The sequence below is a fragment of the Ranitomeya imitator genome, chromosome 3 (assembly GCF_032444005.1).
Source record: "Ranitomeya imitator isolate aRanImi1 chromosome 3, aRanImi1.pri, whole genome shotgun sequence".
In the NCBI taxonomy this organism is placed as follows: domain Eukaryota; kingdom Metazoa; phylum Chordata; class Amphibia; order Anura; family Dendrobatidae; genus Ranitomeya; species Ranitomeya imitator.
Window position 1 is genome coordinate 686126755 of NC_091284.1, and position 20686 is coordinate 686147440.

General features: G+C 44.6%; 1 protein-coding gene across 1 annotated transcript in view; it reads right to left on the reverse strand.

Moving 5' to 3' along the window:
- Positions 1-578: 578 nt before the first annotated feature.
- LOC138670809 (retinol dehydrogenase 7-like) overlaps positions 579-20686 on the reverse strand; it is a 61150-nt gene continuing 41042 nt past the window's right edge. The window contains exons 4-5 of the mRNA XM_069758496.1: positions 5194-5357; positions 579-1124 (exon numbers count right to left, since the gene is read on the reverse strand). Of these exons, the coding sequence (XP_069614597.1) occupies positions 928-1124; positions 5194-5357 (361 nt within the window). The 3' untranslated portion in view covers positions 579-927. The remainder of the gene's footprint in view (positions 1125-5193; positions 5358-20686) is intronic.

Below are 20686 nucleotides of genomic sequence, written 5' to 3' on the forward strand. Positions count from 1 at the left end.
TAAATGCAAGTCATATCGAAGAAGTTTTACCACTATCATGAAGTACAATATGTCACGAGAAAACAGTGTCAGAATCACCAGGATCCGTTGAAGCGTTTCAGAGTTATGACCTCATAAAGTGACAGTGGTCAGAATTGTAAAAATTGGCCCTGTCACTTAGGTGAAAACAGGCTTTGGGGTGAAGGGGTTAAAAGATAAGCCTTTCAATCCTTTTTATGGGGTGTGACGATGTACTTCCAGCTGCACATTATATTTCCTATGTAGCAGGACCCTCCTCTGGCTGATTGTCAAGTCCTTTGCTCTGGTATATGGCCACTGACCTAACAATCAGGCAGGGGAGGGAGGAAGTACAGCATGAAGCTGGAAATTTCTTTGTGCTGTAGCAGTGCTTTAAAATCAGAAAGAAATCAACTGGTTTTATCTTTTAAAGGGCTACATCATTATATTAACGGTTGGGGGAAAGGTTAATGGTTTATGACAGGTTCAGCCCATTCAGTTGCTTATACGTCAGTTGCTGACCGGGGTTATGTCAGAGAAGTTTACCACCATGCACAAAAAGTATTTTCATAGGAGATGTCAGTGTGAAATAACTATTTATTGTGGTGATACATTACAACATACAAGTGAATGAGTTGCATTACAACCAGCAAAAAGGTGGAACAAGTTGAGTCCTTTGTAACAGTATACAGCGACCAGGGCCACCCGTGTCCCTGCCAAATATTGTGTAGTCCCAGCATTACCTTGGCAGTTATTGGTAGAGTAACTTGTCAATAGCATATCTATTTAACTGCTAAATTGTTTTGTTGGCCTTGTGTCCTCCATCCATCATGCACATTGACTATTGAAAAATAACAGAAGTTTTCTTGGGAGATGAAAGTCTTAAATTAGTCAATACAACCATGCAGAGTAATCATTCATGTAATAAACTCAGAGCCTTGAGCAAAGTATGTAATCAGTTACGCATGTTGGAAGATAAGACAATGGCACATAGAAGAATTTGGCATAAGATCCGGCAGAATAACGGGTCCACGGGTGCTCAGCAGTCAGGGCATGTTCCATACAGTCTGTAACAATTGTAAGTTTGGTGGTAGACATCGAGCAGGTAACATCGAGAAATTTACAGTCTGCAGAGAGATTGAAGACTTTTAAAAAAGTTTCATACAACATAGAAATACAGTACATATAAAACATGCAGTTTTATTTCAATATCATTTGGCAACATTTAACCCCTTCATCCTAAGCCTGTTTTCACATTCCTGACTTGGCCAAAATGTTACAATTCGCTTCAGCGAATCCCACTGATTCACAGATTGTTTTCTCGTGACACATTGTACTTCATGATACTGGTAAAATTTGTTTGATAGAACTTGCATTTCTTTGTGAAAATATCAGATATTTGGAACATTTTGCAATTTTAAAACTTAACTCTGATTTAAAGGGCATAAAAATGTCACAAAATCATGAATAAAATTAAAATTTTGAACATCTCTACTTTACATCAGCAAAAAAAAAATGTTAAGAATTTTTTGTTAGGGAGTTATAAAGAGTTAAAAGTTGACCAACGATTTCTCAATTTTCTAGCAAAATTTACAAAACCATTTTTTGTAGAGCCCTTGAGGTGCCAAGAACAGCAGAACCCCCCGTAAGAGATCCCATTTTACAAACTACACCTCAATGAATTCATCTAGGGGTACATTTTTACCACCAAAAATTTAGTTTTAGTACCAGATTTTAAAATTTGCATACTGGGTAACTGGTAAAAATGGCACCAAAATGTCCCTCAATTTCTGCTGAATGTAGAAATACCCCATATGTGGCTGTACTGTACTACTTAGCCATACGACAAGACTCGGGAGGGACAGAGCGCCGTTTGCCTCCTGGAGTGCAAATTTTGCTAGAATAATTTGAGAACTTTATATTCAGAGCCCCCCCAAGTACTAGAAGAGCAAAATCCCCCATCAAGTGACCCCATTTTGGAAATTATACTCCTTTGCTAATTTATCTACAGGTGTAGTGAGGATTTTGACTCCATGGGTGTTTTTCCTAAACAAGCAGCAGTGGATTTTGCTGAGTGAAAATTGTAAATGGTCATAGCTGTGTGGGGCTCACACAGAGGAGGGCATTTGGATTTGGGAGTGCAGAATTTGCTGATTTTCTTTTGGGGTACGAGGAGCCATTTTGCTTTTCCAGAGCCTTTCTACTACCAGTAACTTGGAATCCCCTATATTTCCGTTAACAGATGACAGACCTGAATGGGGACATGCTTTTTTTGTGGATTAAGGTGAAGTTTTTGTTGGGAATAATTTACATAACATTTAGGATCACCTTTATCCGGCGCTCTACTTTGGAGTTTCCCTTTAAATCTTTGAGTGGCATGACAGATCAAACCCCTGAGAGATCCATTCACTATAATGAGGCAGCAGAGTTACTCTGGACTCTGTCTGGCCTCTGTTCAGGAGTGTCTTTCAGAAGTGCACAAAACTGTGGCGGACTGCACTTTTATGCAATACTAAGAAGGGTGACACCGCCGGATCACAGGTCAGACAGCATTCACAGTGCCTCCATCTACCATCTACCTCACTATAGAAAATCTTCATTATAGCTGGTTCTGTGTAATTCATGTATTTCAGAGGAAACCCCTTGTAAGCGCTCAGTGGAGAGCGCAGGATAAATTTGAGATTAGCCTTACTGCGACCTTTAGCAGGCAGAATGGACAAATCAACAGCAGGTGAAGAATTGGTTTTATTTATGTTTTACACCGTTCTTTGTGCGGTATAAGTGATTAGATGGCTTTATTCTTCAGGTCGGTGTGACTACAGCGATATCAAATTTATAGCGATTTCTCTGTTTGGCTGCTGTAACACTAAAAAACAAAAACAAAAAAAACACTATTGCAAAAACTAGTTTTTGCATCTTCATGTTTTAGATTTAACTATAATTTTTACATATTTCTTCATTTCTGCCTAAAAAAATTAAATAAAATTATGCGAGCTTGTTTTTGCGGGCCGAGTTGACATTTTTATTGGTACCTTATTCAGGCACATTAAATTTTTTATATTGCTTTCTATTCCCATTTTTGGGAGGCAGAATGAACAGAAACCAGTAATTTAGTGTTTTTTTAGTATGTTTTTAATGTTTTTCCGCATATGGTAAAATTGATAAGGCAGCTTTGTTTTTTGGGTCAGTATGATTACAGGGATACCACATTTATGCTTTTTTGTGTTTTGGCTCTTTTACACAAAAACTATTTTATAGAAAAATTATTTTTGCATCACTTTATTCTGAGAGCTAGAAGTTATTTTTCCATTGATGGAGCTGTATGGCAGCTTGTGGCAGCTTGTTTTTTGCGGGACAAGATGACGTTCTCAAAGATCCCATTTTTATTTACATTAGTCTTTTTGATAGAGTTTTATTTTGTTTTTTATTCATCAGTATGATAAAAAAAACCAAAAAAAAAAAACCCTGTGCTTTATTTTTTAAAACAGTGTTCACTGAAGAGGTTAATTAGTGGGACAGTTTTATAGGGCAGGTCATTCTGAACGTGGAGATACCAAATATGCGTAACTTTATTTTATAAAACCCAAAACACACTGGCGCTGTCCTTTTCTGCTATAATGTGTAAGCCGCTGGCACCCTGGCAGATGCGATGTTCAAATCTGCCCAAATAAATGTCTAAAATACAAATGAAAAAAGGGGGCTGCCGCGCTAATACACACGTGCCGGTGCACAACCTTATGTGCCTGTAGTCACATCGAGCTCGAAACACGTCGGTAATTGGCCCTTGTACATGTCAGTCTTCCACGGGCAGGTGACGTCACTGCTAACCACGCCCCCTGTACACCACGCTACTATAAAGCGGCGCCTTCGGCCGAGGCAGACCGCCGATTCTTGCAGAGGGGGATTCAGGAGCCATATACAGTGCAAAGGGAGGGCGCTCCCCAATCGTGATCTCAGCTTACCTAGCTGCATCACCAGTGACTTCGGGCACACACAAGTAAGTGCCGCCCTTGCAATTCCGGAACATGCAGTGACTACAGGTACATAAGGTTGTGCAACGGCATGTGTATTAGCGCGGCAGCCTGCTTTTTTCATTTGTAGCTTTATTTTAGTTTTTACAAAAATGGATTTATTGGAATATTTTTTTTTATTTTGTTTACTTTACAATTTATTTTTTAACACATCTTCCCAGGATGGGACATCAACCGTATACTGACAGATCGCTGATCTGATTTTCTGCAATGCTTCTGCACTGCAGAGCATTAGAGCAGCGTCTCAGATGCAGGAAGGAGATGTGTCCGCTCCTGCGCTGAGCATGAGCCGACAGGCCACTGTCCCTGGGTGACACCGCGGCCATCTTTTGGCCTGGAATCACCATGGGGACCATCGGCTCAACCTCTCTCTGCAATACACTGCAGTGTCGCTGTCAATATTGAGGGGTTAAATGCCCGGGATCAGTGCCAACTCCGATCATGGAGGTTGCCCATACAGAGCGGACAACCAACATTTGATTGCGGTGGCGCATAGAGTGAGCCCACATGGTCATCACGCCGTATATATATGGCGATTTGCTGGAATGGAGGCGCATATCGGGAAGGGGTTTAAGGGTTGTCGATGTTTTTCACACAATATTGCAGTTACTCTGACACGCGTGGTGCAGGCCGAGAGACTAAGTGGTCATGTGACCAGCGAGTACGCGATATGCATAATCCCGGCCACGTTCCAACTAGACATAGGAGGTCTCATTCAGTTTATTTGTATCCTCACAATGCTAGTCATGAACATTTCTTGTGAGAATGATATAGTAATAATTCATGACTTATTCACACATCAATAGTTGTGGTTAGTATTTCATTAGCATTTGTAAGTAATAAGCGGGAATGGCTGCAAAACAGAACCGGTGAGCGTTTTTCCTCTCTGTATGTTCCACTCATGAGTCTGGCTTATAAATCCTGATGGGAATTACTGATCAAATGCAAATATCTGAAAACAGTCTGCTGCATTTGGTCAGTGTTTTACATCAGTATTTGTATGCCAGGAATTGAGGTCCTTTGTCGACTTGGGACCAGAAGGGCGCAGCGGGAACGGTTACAGACAGAGGTTTATGGAAGAACCAACTATTGTAGTTATATAAAATTTTCTATTTTCAGCCATCATAACTAAAATGTTCCTTCATTTAGAACAAATCACACTTACAATTGTGATAGTAGTCTTCCCCGTAGTCATTTCTTAGATTCATGGGTAACTTCTCCCAGATGTTTGTAACACTTTCTTTTAATTGGGTTGCATTCAATATATTAGTTTTGAAAAAGTCAGGAGCAATGATGGAGACTTTAACTCCAAACTGTTTGAGCTCTCGTCTGCATTAAATAAACAGAAAACATTTTTTTGTTTTAAAACATAAAAACAAAACCCACAACACACTCAATTGGTTCCACAAGGAGACTGGATCTTCCATTATGTAATACTTTATGGTCAGTTATTTACTCACAAGTCCCAATTCAATGTCTCCAAAGGACGCACAACTATAACCGGTCTTTGACAGCATTCGTCCTCTGACATGGGCTAAGATGGCATTTAGGGCACCGATAGACTCCAGAGGCCTGGGTGCAACGGAAACCCCTACATCCACTATACTTACACCCCTGGAGGCCTTTATTAGGCACTGGCTGCTATAAGCACCCCATGACCACAGAGCAGAGGCACCAGGGAGCAGATAGGGTGATTAAATTCCTTGGCAAATCTTTGATCCCTTAGATACCAGGATCAGTAGCAACAGTGGTATCTAACAGATCCCCTTTTGTTCTAGAATAAATCTTAAGGTACTGTTACACTAAACGATTTACCAACGATCACGACAAGCGATACGACCTGGCCGTGATCTTTGGTAAGTCGTTGTGTGGTCGCTGGAGAGCTGTCACACAGACAGCTCTCCAGCGACCAACGATGCCGAAGTCCCCAGGTAACCAGGGTAAACATCGGGTTACTAAGCGCAGGGCAGTTTACCCTGGTTACAATTGTAAATGTAAAGAGAAAAAAAAAAAAAAACACTACATACTCACATTCCGGTGTCTGTCACGTCCCTCGCCGTCAGCTTCCCACACTGACTGAGCGCCGGCCGGCCGTAAAGCAGAGCACAGCGGTGACGTCACCGCTGTGCTTTACGGACGGCGCTCACAGTCAGTGCGGGAAGCTGACGGCGAGGGACGTGACAGACACCGGAATGTGAGTATGTAGTATTTTTTTTTTTACATTTACAATGGTAACCTGGGTTACTACTCCCGTCTCCAAGACTTTACACGTGCTGCGCCGATTCTTTGGAATGCACTACCTAGGTTAATGCGATTAATCCCCAATCCCCACAGTTTTAAGCGTGCCCTAAAAACTCATTTGTTCAGACTGGCCTACCGCCTCAATGCATTAATGTAACGATCCCTGTGTGGCCTATTTAAAAAAAAAAAAAAAAAAAAAAGAATGTGCTCATTCACTTTATGCAGTATTAGCCCTCTGTGTCTGTACTGTTACATACTTAGGCAGTTAACTGGTTCATGCAGCTTTACATGAACACCTGAGCCTTACACTATAGCTGGTCCGAATAACTAAAGCAATTGTTACCATCCACCTCTCGTGTCTCCCCTTTTCCTCATAGTTTGTAAGCTTGCGAGCAGGGCCCTCATTCCTCCTGGTATCTGTTTTGAACTGTATTCCTGTTATGCTGTAATGTCTATTGTCTGTGCAAGTCCCCTCTATAATTTGTAAAGCGCTGCGGAATATGTTGGCGCTATATAAATAAAAATTATTATTATTATTATTATAAATATCGGGTTACTAAGCGTGGCCCTGCGCTTAGTAACCCGATGTTTACCCTGGTTACCAGTGAAGACATTGCTGAATCGACGTCACACGCCGATCTAGCGATGACAGCGGGTGATCCAGCGACGAAATAAAGTTCTGGCCTTCTAGCTCCGACCAGCGATGCCACAGCAGGATCCTGATCGCTGCTGCGTGTCAAACACAACGAGATCGCTATCCAGGACGCTGCAACGTCACGGATCACTATCGTTATCGTTCAGAAGTTGCTCAGTGTGAAGGTACCTTTAGGTATAAAGGTACCTTCACACTGAACAACTTTCCAACGAGAACGACAGCGATCCGTGACGTTGCAGCGTCCTGGATAGCGATCTCGTGTTTGACACGCACCAGCGGTCAGGATCCTGCTGTGACATCGCTGAAAGTCCGGAACTTTATTTGGTCGTCAGGTCGGCGTGATTCGTCATGTTTGACAGCAAAAGCAACGATGCCTGCAATGGTTTTCAATGGAGCGAACAACCAGCGAGAACGATAAGTACGTCACTGGATCGCTCCTGCATCGTTCTGCTGTTGCCGGTGTTTGACGTCTCCTAGCGACCTAAACAGCGACGCTGCAGCGATCGGCTCGTTATCTATATCGCTGCAGCGTCGCTAAATGTGACGGTACCTTAAGTTGTTGTGAATACTTTTCTGCCCAATGACAACAAAAGTATTCTGGGAGCGATACTTGTATTGGCTAAGATATCACTCCCAGAGTACTTTTGTCGTCATTGGGCAGAAAAGTATTCACATTGATTTTTCTGGCCAACACGGTACCATAATATATTTGTTATTGTACATCAGGAATAAGTTGTAAAAAAAAAAAAAAAAAAAAAAAAAAAAAATCTGTTAGGAAAGAGCCACCTTTAATCCACATTAACCAGATAAGGAAGAGGCAATTTTTCATGTTTGCACTTTCATTTTTTCCTCCCCTTATACCAAGAGTCATAACTTTTATTGTGATGGCTTGTTTTTTTGCTGTTACAAATTCTACTTTTGAATACATTTTATCTTCTGATGTACTGGAAAGCGGGGGGAAAAAAAAAAAAAAATTCCAAGTGTGGTGAAATACGAAAAAATGGAATAGGATTCTCCAGATCAGTATGATTATGGAGATACCAAACATGCATAGCTTTCGTTTTAAGTGTCGAAGATAACTCAGAAATTAGAAAAAAAAAAAAAAAAAAAAAAAAAAAAAGAGAAGAAGTGCTCATGACACCAATTTCAAGAGATAAGATTTTCAATTTTCGGGATATGGAGCTGTATGAACGTCTTTTTGTGCGCCGAGCCATTGTTCTTATTGATATCCTTTTGGGGTAGATATAATGTTTTGATCACCTCTTATTTAAATTTGTTTTGTGTTTCAGATGCCGAAAAACTGGAATTCTGGAGTTTTGATATATATTTTTCTCATTAAAGGGAATTTGTCACCCCGTTTTTTTCAAGAAGAGCTAAAAGTCTTAGTTACTCACCGGTTAACGGTGTTTCTCGGAGTCCATGACAGCACTACGGAGAGAGGGGATCCGCCCTTCAGGAACAGGAATCCTACAGATGCATAAGGGTGGCACCTCTCCCACGCATCAGTTGGTTTACAGAGCACAAGAGGACCACCAAGGTTAATAGCATACATAATAAACAATAATACAATAACTAACTATTCACTACCCGTTAATTATATAAACAAAGGAAGAGGTGTACACCCAGAACTTAAGAAGATGGGAGGGTATGTACAGGTGCTGTCATGGACTCCGAGAAACACCGTTAACCGGTGAGTAACTAAGACTTTATCGGTCGTCCATGACAGCACTACGGAGAGAATTACAGAGAGTAACTAGGGAGGGACTACAGCTTGCAGCACCCTTACACCAAATGAGAGGTCAGAAGAGGCACCCAGGTTCAATCTATAGTGGTTATAAAATGTGTTTGGGGAAGACCAAGTAGCAGCCTTACAAATCTGGTCGATCGAAACCTCCAATCTTTCCGCCCACGAAGCCGCCATAGCTCTAGTGGAATGCGCTTTAAGACCTTCAGGCGCCGGCTTGCCCTTTGAGATGTATGCCAGCGAGATAGCCTCCCTGATCCATCTAGCTAAAGTAGATTTCGAAGCTCTATGACCCTTCCTACTACCCTGATAGGACACGAATAGGGCGTTATCTATCTTCCAGGGATCAGTTACTGCTAGATATTCCAAGATACATCTTTTTACATCTAAAGTGTGTAACTTCCTTTCCTTATCGTTAGTAGGATTGGGGAGGAAAGATGGAAGAACTATTTCCTGTGTTCTGTGGAATCTGGACACTACTTTAGGAAGATATGCTGGATCAGGGGATAGTATCACTATCATCCCTAAACTGCATGTAAGTGGGAACCCTGGATAATGCTTGTATGTCACCTATCCTACGCGCCGATGTTATGGCCACCAAGAAGGCTACTTTAAGAGATAAAATTTTAATAGATGCTGAAGTAATCGGCTCAAATGGGGCCTCTCATGGCTGAGAGGACTAGGTTCAGGTCCCATGGCATGACCCTATTCTTTACCATTGGCCTAGACCGTTTTGTCGCCCTGATGAATCTGCTGACCCAGTGATTCTCAGCAATGTTGCAGCCAAAGAGGGCCCCTAAGGCTGACACCTGCACTTTAAGAGTATTTGGGGACAACCCCATATCTAACCCCTTTTGTAAGAATTCCAAGATCTGGACAATCGGTATTGACTGTCCAGCTGTTGCCCCCGAGTTCTGAAGAAATCCCTTCCAGATTCTGACAGATTTTTGTGGTTATTTTTCTGCTCTTCAGCAGCGTGTTAATGAGGGCCGGAGAGAACCCTCTATCTTTTAACAGCGCCCGCTCAAAATCCACGCCGTCAGATGAAGGCCAACCGCCCGAGGATGGTAGACTGGGCCCTGGGATAGGAGATCTGGGATGTCTGGCAAGACCCATGGGTCGGATATCGACATAGCCCTTAGGCATGGAAACCACGTCCTTCTGGGCCAGAAGGGGGCAATTAATATCACTGTGGCTTTGTCCTTCCTGATTTTCCTCACCACCAGAGGAAGTAGAGACAGGGGAGGAAAGGCGTAGGCTAGCCTGAAGTTCCAGTCTATGAGGAGGGCGTCTACTGACAGGGGATTTTCTCTGGGGTTCAGAGAGCAGAATTGTGCCACTTTCCTGTTTTCTTTTGTGGCAACCAGGTCTACCTCTGGCTGACCCCATCTTTCCACGATGAGGTTGAAGATGGAGCCGTTCAGGGACCACTCTCCCTGCCTTAATGTGTTGCGGCTTAAGAAATCCGCCGTAGTGTTTTCTGCCCCTCTTATGTGAAGAGCCGTCAATGAGAGAAGATGTTGCTCTGCTAGATGAAACAGACGATATGCTACACACATCAGGGATTTGGAACGAGTCCCGCCTTGGTGATTTATGTATGCCACGGTGACCCGATTGTCCGAGAATACCCGCACGTGGTGGACCTGTAGATAGACAAGGAGTGTTTTAACCGCCTGTTCCACAGCCGTTAACTCCTTTAGATTGGAAGACATCTCCATCTGACCCCGATCCCAAAGCCCCTGGACCAATGTATCCCCCATGTGAGCCCCCACCCAGAAGGGCTAGTGTCCGAGGTGACAATACGAGTTACATTATATTCCCAGGGGACCCCCGTGGACAGGTTCTCTCTGTCTAGCCACCATCCGAGGGATACAATAGCATCTTGGGATAGGGTCAGGAGGCTCTCCAGACATCCCCCCAACCTTTTTTGATGTAACAGCACCTCGCCCTGAAGTATCCTCGTTTGATACTGGGCCCATCGGACCGCTGGAATACAGGACGAGAGAGAGCCTAACAGAGACATGGCTCTTCTAAGGGACATGGTGGGAATTTTAGAGGCATTCAGCACCTGAAGGTGCAGGCGATCAATTTTTTCTTGAGGCAAACGGCATTCCTGAACCTGGGAATCCAGGGTCAGGCCTAAAAATCGCTGCACCGTCATGGGCTGTAACTGTGATTTTTTAACGTTTAGCATCCACCCCAGACGCTCTAGAGCCGACATCACTTTATGTAACTGCTCCAGACAGTGATCCGCCGTTTTACCTACGATAAGGAGATCGTCCAGGTAGGGGATTATTAGAATGTCAGACTCGTGCAGGTGTGCCATAACTTCCACCATTACTTTGGTAAACACCCGAGGGGCGACCGAAATACCAAAGGGAAGGGCCCTATACTGGAAGTGTCTGACTACCCCATCCAACCGTACCGCCACCCTCAGGAATCGTTGGTGACCTGCATAAATAGGGATATGGTAATAGGCGTCCTTCAAATCCAATACTACCATAAAGCAGTTTTTAAACAGCAGCTTTATTGCGGTGTTAATAGTTTCCATTTTAAATGATTGAACGGTCAGGAAATTATTCAGAGCTCTAAGGTTAATAATTGTTCTGAAGGAGCCGTCAGGTTTACGTATCAGGAATAGAGGAGAGTAGAATCCACTACCCTGTTCTCCTTCCGGAACCTCTGACAGGACATTCTTATTGAGCAGGTCGTGAACTTCCGCTTCCAGGGCCGCCTGTTCTGCTGGAGAGGACCTGAGAGGGGTGATTCTGAAGAAGTTCTGAGGGATAGAGGAGAACTCTAGCCGCAGACCCGTAGCTATTATCCCCAAAATCCAATCACTACTGGAGATTTTGGACCAGGCCGGGTAGAAGGCAGATAGTCTACCTCCCACCGGGGCGACTAGTCATTGGGGTGGTTTTTTGACTTCCCGGGATGATTCCTGACGTCCCCCACCTCCAAACATACAGTGGGGCAAAAAAGTATTTAGTCAGTCAGCAATAGTGCAAGTTCCACCACTTAAAAAGATGAGGCGTCTGTAATTTACATCATAGGTAGACCTCAACTATGGGAGACAAACTGAGAAAAAAAAAATCCAGAAAATCACATTGTCTGTTTTTTTAACAATTTATTTGCATATTATGGTGGAAAATAAGTATTTGGTCAGAAACAAACAATCAAGATTTCTGGCTCTCACAGACATGTAGCTTCTTCTTTAAGAGTCTCCTCTTTCCTCCACTCATTACCTGTAGTAATGGCACCTGTTTAAACTTGTTATCAGTATAAAAAGACACCTGTGCACACCCTCAAACAGTCTGACTCCAAACTCCACTATGGTGAAGACCAAAGAGCTGTCAAAGGACACCAGAAACAAAATTGTAGCCCTGCACCAGGCTGGGAAGACTGAATCTGCAATAGCCAACCAGCTTGGAGTGAAGAAATCAACAGTGGGAGCAATAATTAGAAAATGGAAGACATACAAGACCACTGATAATCTCCCTCGATCTGGGGCTCCACGCAAAATCCCACCCCGTGGTGTCAGAATGATCACAAGAACGGTGAGCAAAAATCCCAGAACCACGCGGCGGGACCTAGTGAATGAACTGCAGAGAGCTGGGACCAATGTAACAAGGCCTACCATAAGTAACACACTACGCCACCATGGACTCAGATCCTGCACGTGTCCCACTGCTTAAGCCAGTACATGTCCGGGCCCGTCTGAAGTTTGCTAGAGAGCATTTGGATGATCCAGAGGAGTTTTGGGAGAATGTCCTATGGTCTGATGAAACCAACTGGAACTGTTTGGTAGAAACACAACTTGTTGTGTTTGGAGGAAAAAGAATACTGAGTTGCATCCATCAAACACCATACCTACTGTAAAGCATGGTGGTGGAAACATCATGCTTTGGGGCTGTTTCTCTGCAAAGGGGCCAGGACGACTGATCCGGGTACATGAAAGAATGAATGGGGCCATGTATCGTGAGATTTTGAGTGCAAACCTCCTTCCATCAGCAAGGGCATTGAAGATGAAACGTGGCTGGGTCTTTCAACATGACAATGATCCAAAGCACACCGCCAGGGCAACGAAGGAGTGGCTTCGTAAGAAGCATTTCAAGGTCCTGGAGTGGCCTAGCCAGTCTCCAGATCTCAACCCTATAGAAAACCTTTGGAGGGAGTTGAAAGTCCATGTTGCCAAGCGAAAAGCCAAAAACATCACTGCTCTAGAGGAGATCTGCATGGAGGAATGGGCCAACATACCAACAACAGTGTGTGGCAACCTTGTGAAGACGTACAGAAAACATTTGACCTCTGTCATTGCCAACAAAGGATATATTACAAAGTATTGAGATGAAATTTTGTTTCTGACCAAATACTTATTTTCCACCATAATATACAAATAAATTGTTAAAAAAAAACAGACAATGTGATTTTCTGGATTTTTTTTTCTCAGTTTGTCTCCCATAGTTGAGGTCTACCTATGATGTTAATTACAGACGCCTCTCATCTTTTTAAGTGGTGGAACTTGCACTATTGCTGACTGACTAAATACTTTTTTGCCCCACTGTAAATCCAGTACCTTTCTTCCTTTTATCGTCCCATCTGCTCTGGTCTCTAGCCGGTCTCCTTCGGAAGAACCTTTTCCCTGCGAAGGGACGCCTGTAAGAAGTGGTCGGTAGACTGGGAAATTTTCTCTTCTTGTCTCCGGCTTTCTCCAGCAGTTCGTCCAGGACTGGACCAAACAGGTATTCCCCTTCGCATGGGATAGAGCACAGACGGGATCTCGATTGAAGGTCACCCGGCCAACATTTCAGCCACAGGGCCCTGCGTGCCGCATTTGATAATCCAGCCGCTCTGGCTGCCATCCTTGCCGAATCTGCAGATGCGTCCGCGAGAAAGGCAGCGGCATTCTGAATTGTTGGCAGGAATTTTAACATAGAATCCCTGGAGATTCCCTCTTCCAATTTGGATCCTAGCTGATCCAGCCAAACCATCATTGATCTGGCTGCACATGTCGCCGCTACTGCAGGTCTTAGGGCACCCGCCGACATCTCCCATGTCCCTTTAAGAAAAGAGTCAGCCTTCTTATCGAGGGGATCTCTTAGGGAAGCCATGTCGTCAAAGGGGATAGATGATCTTTTAGACGCCTTAGCTACTGCTGCGTCCAATTTTGGTGCTTTATCCCACGTATTCACCAGGGGGTCCTCAAAGGGATATCTGCGTTTAAAGGCCAGTGGAAAGGAGCCTTTCTTCTCTGGCTTTTTCCATTTCCTTTTGATAAGGTTCTGAACCTTGTCATTAAGCGGAAAAGACCTACGCTTTTTTGGGTCTAGACCGCCAAACATTAGATCCTGCGCTGAAAGTTCTGGCCTTTCGTCAGCCACCCCCATGGTGGATCTAACTGATTTGATCAGCTTGGCCATCTGGTCCAGCGGGAAACAAACGATTAGAATCCTCTTCTGAAGAGGACGCTGAGGAAACAGAAGTGTCTGAATCATTCTCCTTTCTAGGGCCAGCGGATGAATCCGAATCTGAGGCGCTAGGCTCCCTTCTTTTGGAAGTTTCCCCCTGGGACAGGGATTTTAGGGAATCTTTCACCTCCTTCCTGATAATCTCCCTAAGGTTTGATGTAAAATCAGGAGACTCTTCCGCCACCTATGGGAGCGGAGAAAAAGGCTATGTAATTTTACCCCGGTGCTACCGCTAAACCGTGTTCCCATCAATTTATTTCCTACCGTCTGCCGCACACACGACTGACAGTCTCTTAGGGTAGGCGTCTGGCAAAGGGCAAGCGCATAGTGCGCACTCCTTGATTTTTACTTTACCAGCTCATTTTTTCCCCTACGGAAATAAACATAGGAAAAGACTGCATCAGGGTACTGTTGTGAATTCTGTGGCTGAGTTCACTTCTGTGGTCACAAGTGGTATTGCAGTCTCTGGGCTTCCTCCCTCAGGTGTTTTGGTGAGCTCGTTGGCTGCCTTGCTATTTAGCTCCACCTGAGTCTGTCTTCCTTGCTCCTTGTCAATGTTCCAGTGTTGGATCTGAGCTACTGCATCTTTCCTTGGGCCTGCTGCTCTGCTAGATAAGTGCTTCTAGTTTGTTTTCTGTTTTTTCTGTCCAGCTTGCTATTAACTTTTGCTGGAAGCTCTGAGAAGCAAAGGGGTGCACCGCCGTGCTGTTAGTTCGGCACGGTGGGTCTTTTTGCCCCTTTGCGTGGTTTTCGTTTTAGGGTTTTTTGTAGACTGCATAGTTCTCTTTGCTATCCTCGCTCTGTCTAGAATATCGGGCCTCACTTTGCTGAATCTATTTCATTCCTACGTTTGTCTTTTCATCTTGCTAACAGTCATTATATGTGGGGGGGCTGCCTATTCCTTTGGGGTATTTCTCTGAGGTAAGTCAGGCTTGTATTTCTATCTTCAGGCTAGTCAGCTCCTCAGGCAGTGCCGAGTTGCATAGGTAGTGATAGGCGCAATCCACTGCTGCTTATAGTTGTGTGAGGATAGATCAGGTACTGCAGTCTACAGAGATTCCACGTCTCAGAGCTCGTCCTATTGTTTTTGGTTATTGCCAGATCTCTGTATGTGCGCTGATTACTGCACGCTGTGTTGCCTGATTGACAGCCATAACAGGGTACGTTCACGTAGATCTCTTACCCAGGCAGTAGCGGTAGGTACCGGATCACTGGGGGGGGGGGGGGGGTCTGTTGTGATAGGCAATTCAGTATCACAATGGACATAGCGGTCAGAGCACATACAGTGATCTGACAATAACCCAAATAATAGAACGAGCTCTGAGACGTGGGAACTCTGCAGACCGCAATCCCTAATCCTCTCCAAACAACACTAGAGGCAGCCGTGGATTGCGCCTAACTCTGCCTATGCAACTCGGCACAGCCTGAGAAACTAGCTAGCCTGAAGATAGAAAATAAGCCTACCTTGCCTCAGAGAAATACCCCAAAGGAAAAGGCAGCCCCCCACATATAATGACTGTGAGTTAAGATGAAAAGACAAACGTAGGGATGAAATAGATTTAGCAAAGTGAGGCCCGACTTTCTTAACAGAGCGAGGATAGGAAAGATAACTTTGCGGTCTACACAAAATCCTAAAGAAAACCACGCAAAGGGGGCAAAAAGACCCTTCGTACCGAACTAACGGCACGGAGGTACACCCTCTGCGTCCCAGAGCTTCCAGCAAAACAATTAGACAAGCTGGACAGAAAAAATAGCAAACAAATAGCAAAGAAGCACTTAGCTATGCAGAGCAGCAGGCCACAGGAATGATCCAGGGAAAAACAAGTCCAACACTGGAACATTGACAGGAAGCCAGGATCAAAGCATTAGGTGGAGTTAAGTAGAGAAGCACCTAACGACCTCACCAGATCACCTGAGGGAGGAAACTCAGAAGCCGCAGTACCACTTTCCTCCACAAACGGAAGCTCCCAGAGAGAATCAGCCGAAGTACCACTTGTGACCACAGGAGGGAGCTCTGCCACAGAATTCACAACAGTACCCCCCCCTTGAGGAGGGGTCACCGAACCCTCACCAGAGCCCCCAGGCCGACCAGGATGAGCCACATGAAAGGCACGAACAAGATAGGGAGCATGGACATCAGAGGCAAAAAACCAGGAATTCTCTTCCTGAGCATCACCCTTCCATTTGACCAGATACTGGAGTTTCCGTCTTGAAACACGAGAATCCAAAATCTTCTCCACAATATACTCCAACTCCCCCTCCACCAAAACCGGGGCAGGAGGATCAACAGATGGAACCATAGGTGCTACGTATCTCCGCAACAATGACCTATGGAACACGTTATGTATGGAAAAAGAATCTGGAAGGGTCAGATGAAAAGACACAGGATTAAGAACCTCAGAAATCCTATACGGACCAATAAAACGAGGTTTAAACTTAGGAGAGGACACCTTCATAGGAATATGACGAGAAGATAACCAAACCAGATCCCCAACACGAAGTCGGGGACCCACACGGCGTCTGCAATTAGCGAAACGTTGAGCCTTCTCCTGGGACAAGGTCAAATTGTCCACTACATGAGTCCAAATCTGCTGCAACCTGTCCACCACAGTATCCACACCAGGACAGTCCGAAGACTCAACCTGCCCTGAAGAGAAACGAGGATGGAACCCAGAATTGCAGAAAAATGGCGAAACCAAGGTAGCCGAGCTGGTCCGATTATTAAGGGCGAACTCAGCCAAAGGCAAAAAGGACACCCAGTCATCCTGATTAGCAGAAACAAAGCATCTCAGATATGTTTCCAAGGTCTGATTGGTTTGTTCGGTCTGGCCATTAGTCTGAGGATGGAAAGCCGAGGAAAAAGACAAGTCAATGCCCATCCTACCACAAAAGGCTCGCCAAAACATCGAAACAAACTGGGAACCTCTGTCAGAAACGATATTCTCTGGAATGCCATGTAAACGAACCACATGCTGGAAGAACAATGGCACCAAATCAGAGGAGGAAGGCAATTTAGACAAGGGTACCAGATGGACCATCTTAGAAAAGCGATCACAGACCACCCAAATGACTGACATCTTTTGAGAAACGGGAAGATCTGAAATAAAATCCATAAAGATATGTGTCCAAGGCCTCTTCGGGACCGGCAAGGGCAAAAGCAACCCACTGGCACGAGAACAGCAGGGCTTAGCCCGAGCACAAATCCCACAGGACTGCACAAAAGAACGCACATCCTGCGACAGAGATGGCCACCAAAAGGATCTAGCCACTAACTCTCTGGTACCAAAGATTCCAGGATGACCAGCCAACACCGAACAATGAACCTCAGAGATCACTTTATTTGTCCACCTATCCGGGACAAACAGTTTCTCCGCAGGACAACGATCAGGTTTATTAGCCTGAAATTTTTGCAGCACCCACCGCAAATCAGGGGAGATGGCAGACACAATTACTCCTTCCTTGAGGATACCCGCCGGCTCAGACAAACCCGGAGAGTCGGGCACAAAACTCCTAGACAGAGCATCCGCCTTCACATTTTGAGAGCCCGGAAGGTACGAAATCACAAAGTCAAAACGGGCAAAAAACAGCGACCAACGAGCCTGTTTAGGATTCAACCGCTTAGCAGACTCGAGATAAGTCAAGTTCTTATGATCAGTCAATACCACCACGCAATGCATAGCTCCTTCAAGCCAATGACGCCACTCCTCGAATGCCCACTTCATGGCCAGCAACTCTCGGTTGCCCACATCATAATTTCGCTCAGCAGGCGAAAACTTCCTGGAAAAAAAAAGCGCATGGTTTCATCACTGAGCAATCAGAACCTCTCTGCGACAAAACAGCCCCTGCTCCAATCTCAGAAGCATCAACCTCGACCTGGAACGGAAGAGAAACATCTGGTTGACACAACACAGGGGCAGAAGAAAAACGACGCTTCAACTCTTGAAAAGCTTCCACAGCAGCAGAAGACCAATTGACCACATCAGCACCCTTCTTGGTCAAATCGGTCAATGGTTTGGCAATACTAGAAAAATTGCAGATGAAGCGACGATAAAAATTAGCAAACCCCAGGAACTTTTGCAGACTTTTCAGAGATGTCGGCTGAGTCCAATCATGGATGGCTTGGACCTTAACAGGATACATCTCGATAGTAGAAGGGGAAAAGATGAACCCCAAAAATGAAACCTTCTGCACACCAAAGAGACACTTTGATCCCTTCACAAACAAAGAATTAGCACGCAGGACCTGAAAAACCGTTCTGACCTGCTTCACATGAGACTCCCAATCATCCGAGAAGATCAAAATGTCATCCAAGTACACAATCAGGAATTTATCCAGGTACTCTCGGAAGATGTCATGCATAAAGGACTGAAACACTGATTGAGCATTGGCAAGTCCAAATGGCATCACTAGATACTCAAAATGACCCTCGGGCGTATTAAATGCAGTTTTCCATTCATTGCCTTGCTTAATACGCACAAGATTATACGCACCACGAAGATCTATCTTGGTGAACCAACTAGCCCCCTTAATCCGAGCAAACAAATCAGATAACAATGGCAAGGGGTACTGAAATTTAACCGTGATCTTATTAAGAAGGCGGTAATCTATACAAGGTCTCAGCGAACCATCCTTCTTGGCTACAAAAAAGAACCCTGCTCCTAATGGCGACGATGACGGGCGAATATGCCCCTTCTCCAGGGATTCCTTCACATAACTGCGCATAGCGGTGTGCTCAGGCACGGATAAATTAAACAGTCGACCTTTTGGGAATTTACTACCAGGAATCAAATTGATAGCACAATCACAATCCCTATGCGGAGGTAGGGTATCGGACTTGGGCTCATCAAATACATCCCGGTAATCAGACAAGAACTCTGGAACCTCAGAAGGGGGGATGACGAAATTGACAGAAATGGAACATCACCATGTACCCCCTGACAACCCCAGCTGGACACCGACATGGATTTCCAATCCAATACTGGATTATGGGCTTGTAGCCATGGCAACCCCAACACGACCACATCATGCAGATTATGCAACACCAGAAAGCGAATAACCTCCTGATGTGCAGGAGCCATGCACATGGTCAGCTGGGTCCAGTATTGAGGCTTATTCTTGGCCAAAGGCGTAGCATCAATTTCTCTCAATGGAATAGGACACTGCAAGGGCTCCAAAAAAAAACCACAACGCTTAGCATATTCCAAGTCCATCAAATTCAGGGCAGCGCCTGAATCCACAAACGCCATGACAGAATACGATGACAAAGAGCAGATCAAGGTAACGGACAGAAGAAATTTTGACTGTACTGTACCAATGGTGGCAGACCTAGCGAACCGCTTAGTGCGCTTAGGACAATCAGAGATAGCATGAGTGGAATCACCACAGTAGAAACACAGCCCATTCAGACGTCTGTGTTCTTGCCGTTCAACTCTGGTCAAAGTCCTATCGCACTGCATAGGCTCAGGTTTAAGCTCAGGTAATACCGCCAAATGGTGCACAGATTTACGCTCACGCAAGCGTCGACCGATCTGAATGGCCAAAAACATAGACTCATTCAAACCAGAAGGCATAGGAAATCCCACCATGACATCCTTAAGGGCTTCAGAGAGACCCTTTCTGAATATAGCTGCCAGCGCAGATTCATTCCATTGAGTGAGCACGGACCACTTTCTAAATTTCTGACAATATACCTCTATCTCATCCTGAGCCTGACAAAGAGCCAGCAAATTTTTTCCTGCCTGATCCACTGAATTAGGCTCATCGTACAGCAATCCAAGCGCCAGGAAAAACGCATCGATATTACTTAATGCAGGATCTCCTGACGCAAGAGAAAATGCCCAGTCCTGAGGGTCGCCATGCAAAAAAGAAATGACGATCCTAACCTGTTTAATTGGGTCACCAGAGGAGCGAGGTTTCAAAGCCAGAAATAGTTTACAATTATTTTTGAAACTCAGAAATTTAGTTCTATCTCCAAAAAACAAATCTGGAATAGGAATTCTCGGTTCTAACAAAGAATTCTGAACCACAAAATCTTGAATATTTTGAACTCTTGCCGTGAGCTGATCCACACATGAAGACAGACCTTTAATGTCCATTGCTACACCTGTGTCCTGAACCACCCAAATGTCTAGGGGAAAAAAAAGGCAAAACACAGTGCAAAGAAAAAAAAATGGTCTCAGAACTTCTTTTTTCCCCTCTATTGAGAATCATTAGCACTTGAGGCTTCCTGTACTGTTGTGATAGGCAATTCAGTATCACAATGGACATAGCGGTCAGAGCACATACAGTGATCTGACAATAACCCAAATAATAGAACGAGCTCTGAGACGTGGGAACTCTGCAGACCGCAATCCCTAATCCTCTCCAAACAACACTAGAGGCAGCCGTGGATTGCGCCTAACTCTGCCTATGCAACTCGGAACAGCCTGAGAAACTAACTAGCCTGAAGATAGAAAAATAAGCCTACCTTGCCTCAGAGAAATACCCCAAAGGAAAAGGCAGCCCCCCACATATAATGACTGAGTAAGATGAAAAGACAAACGTAGGGATG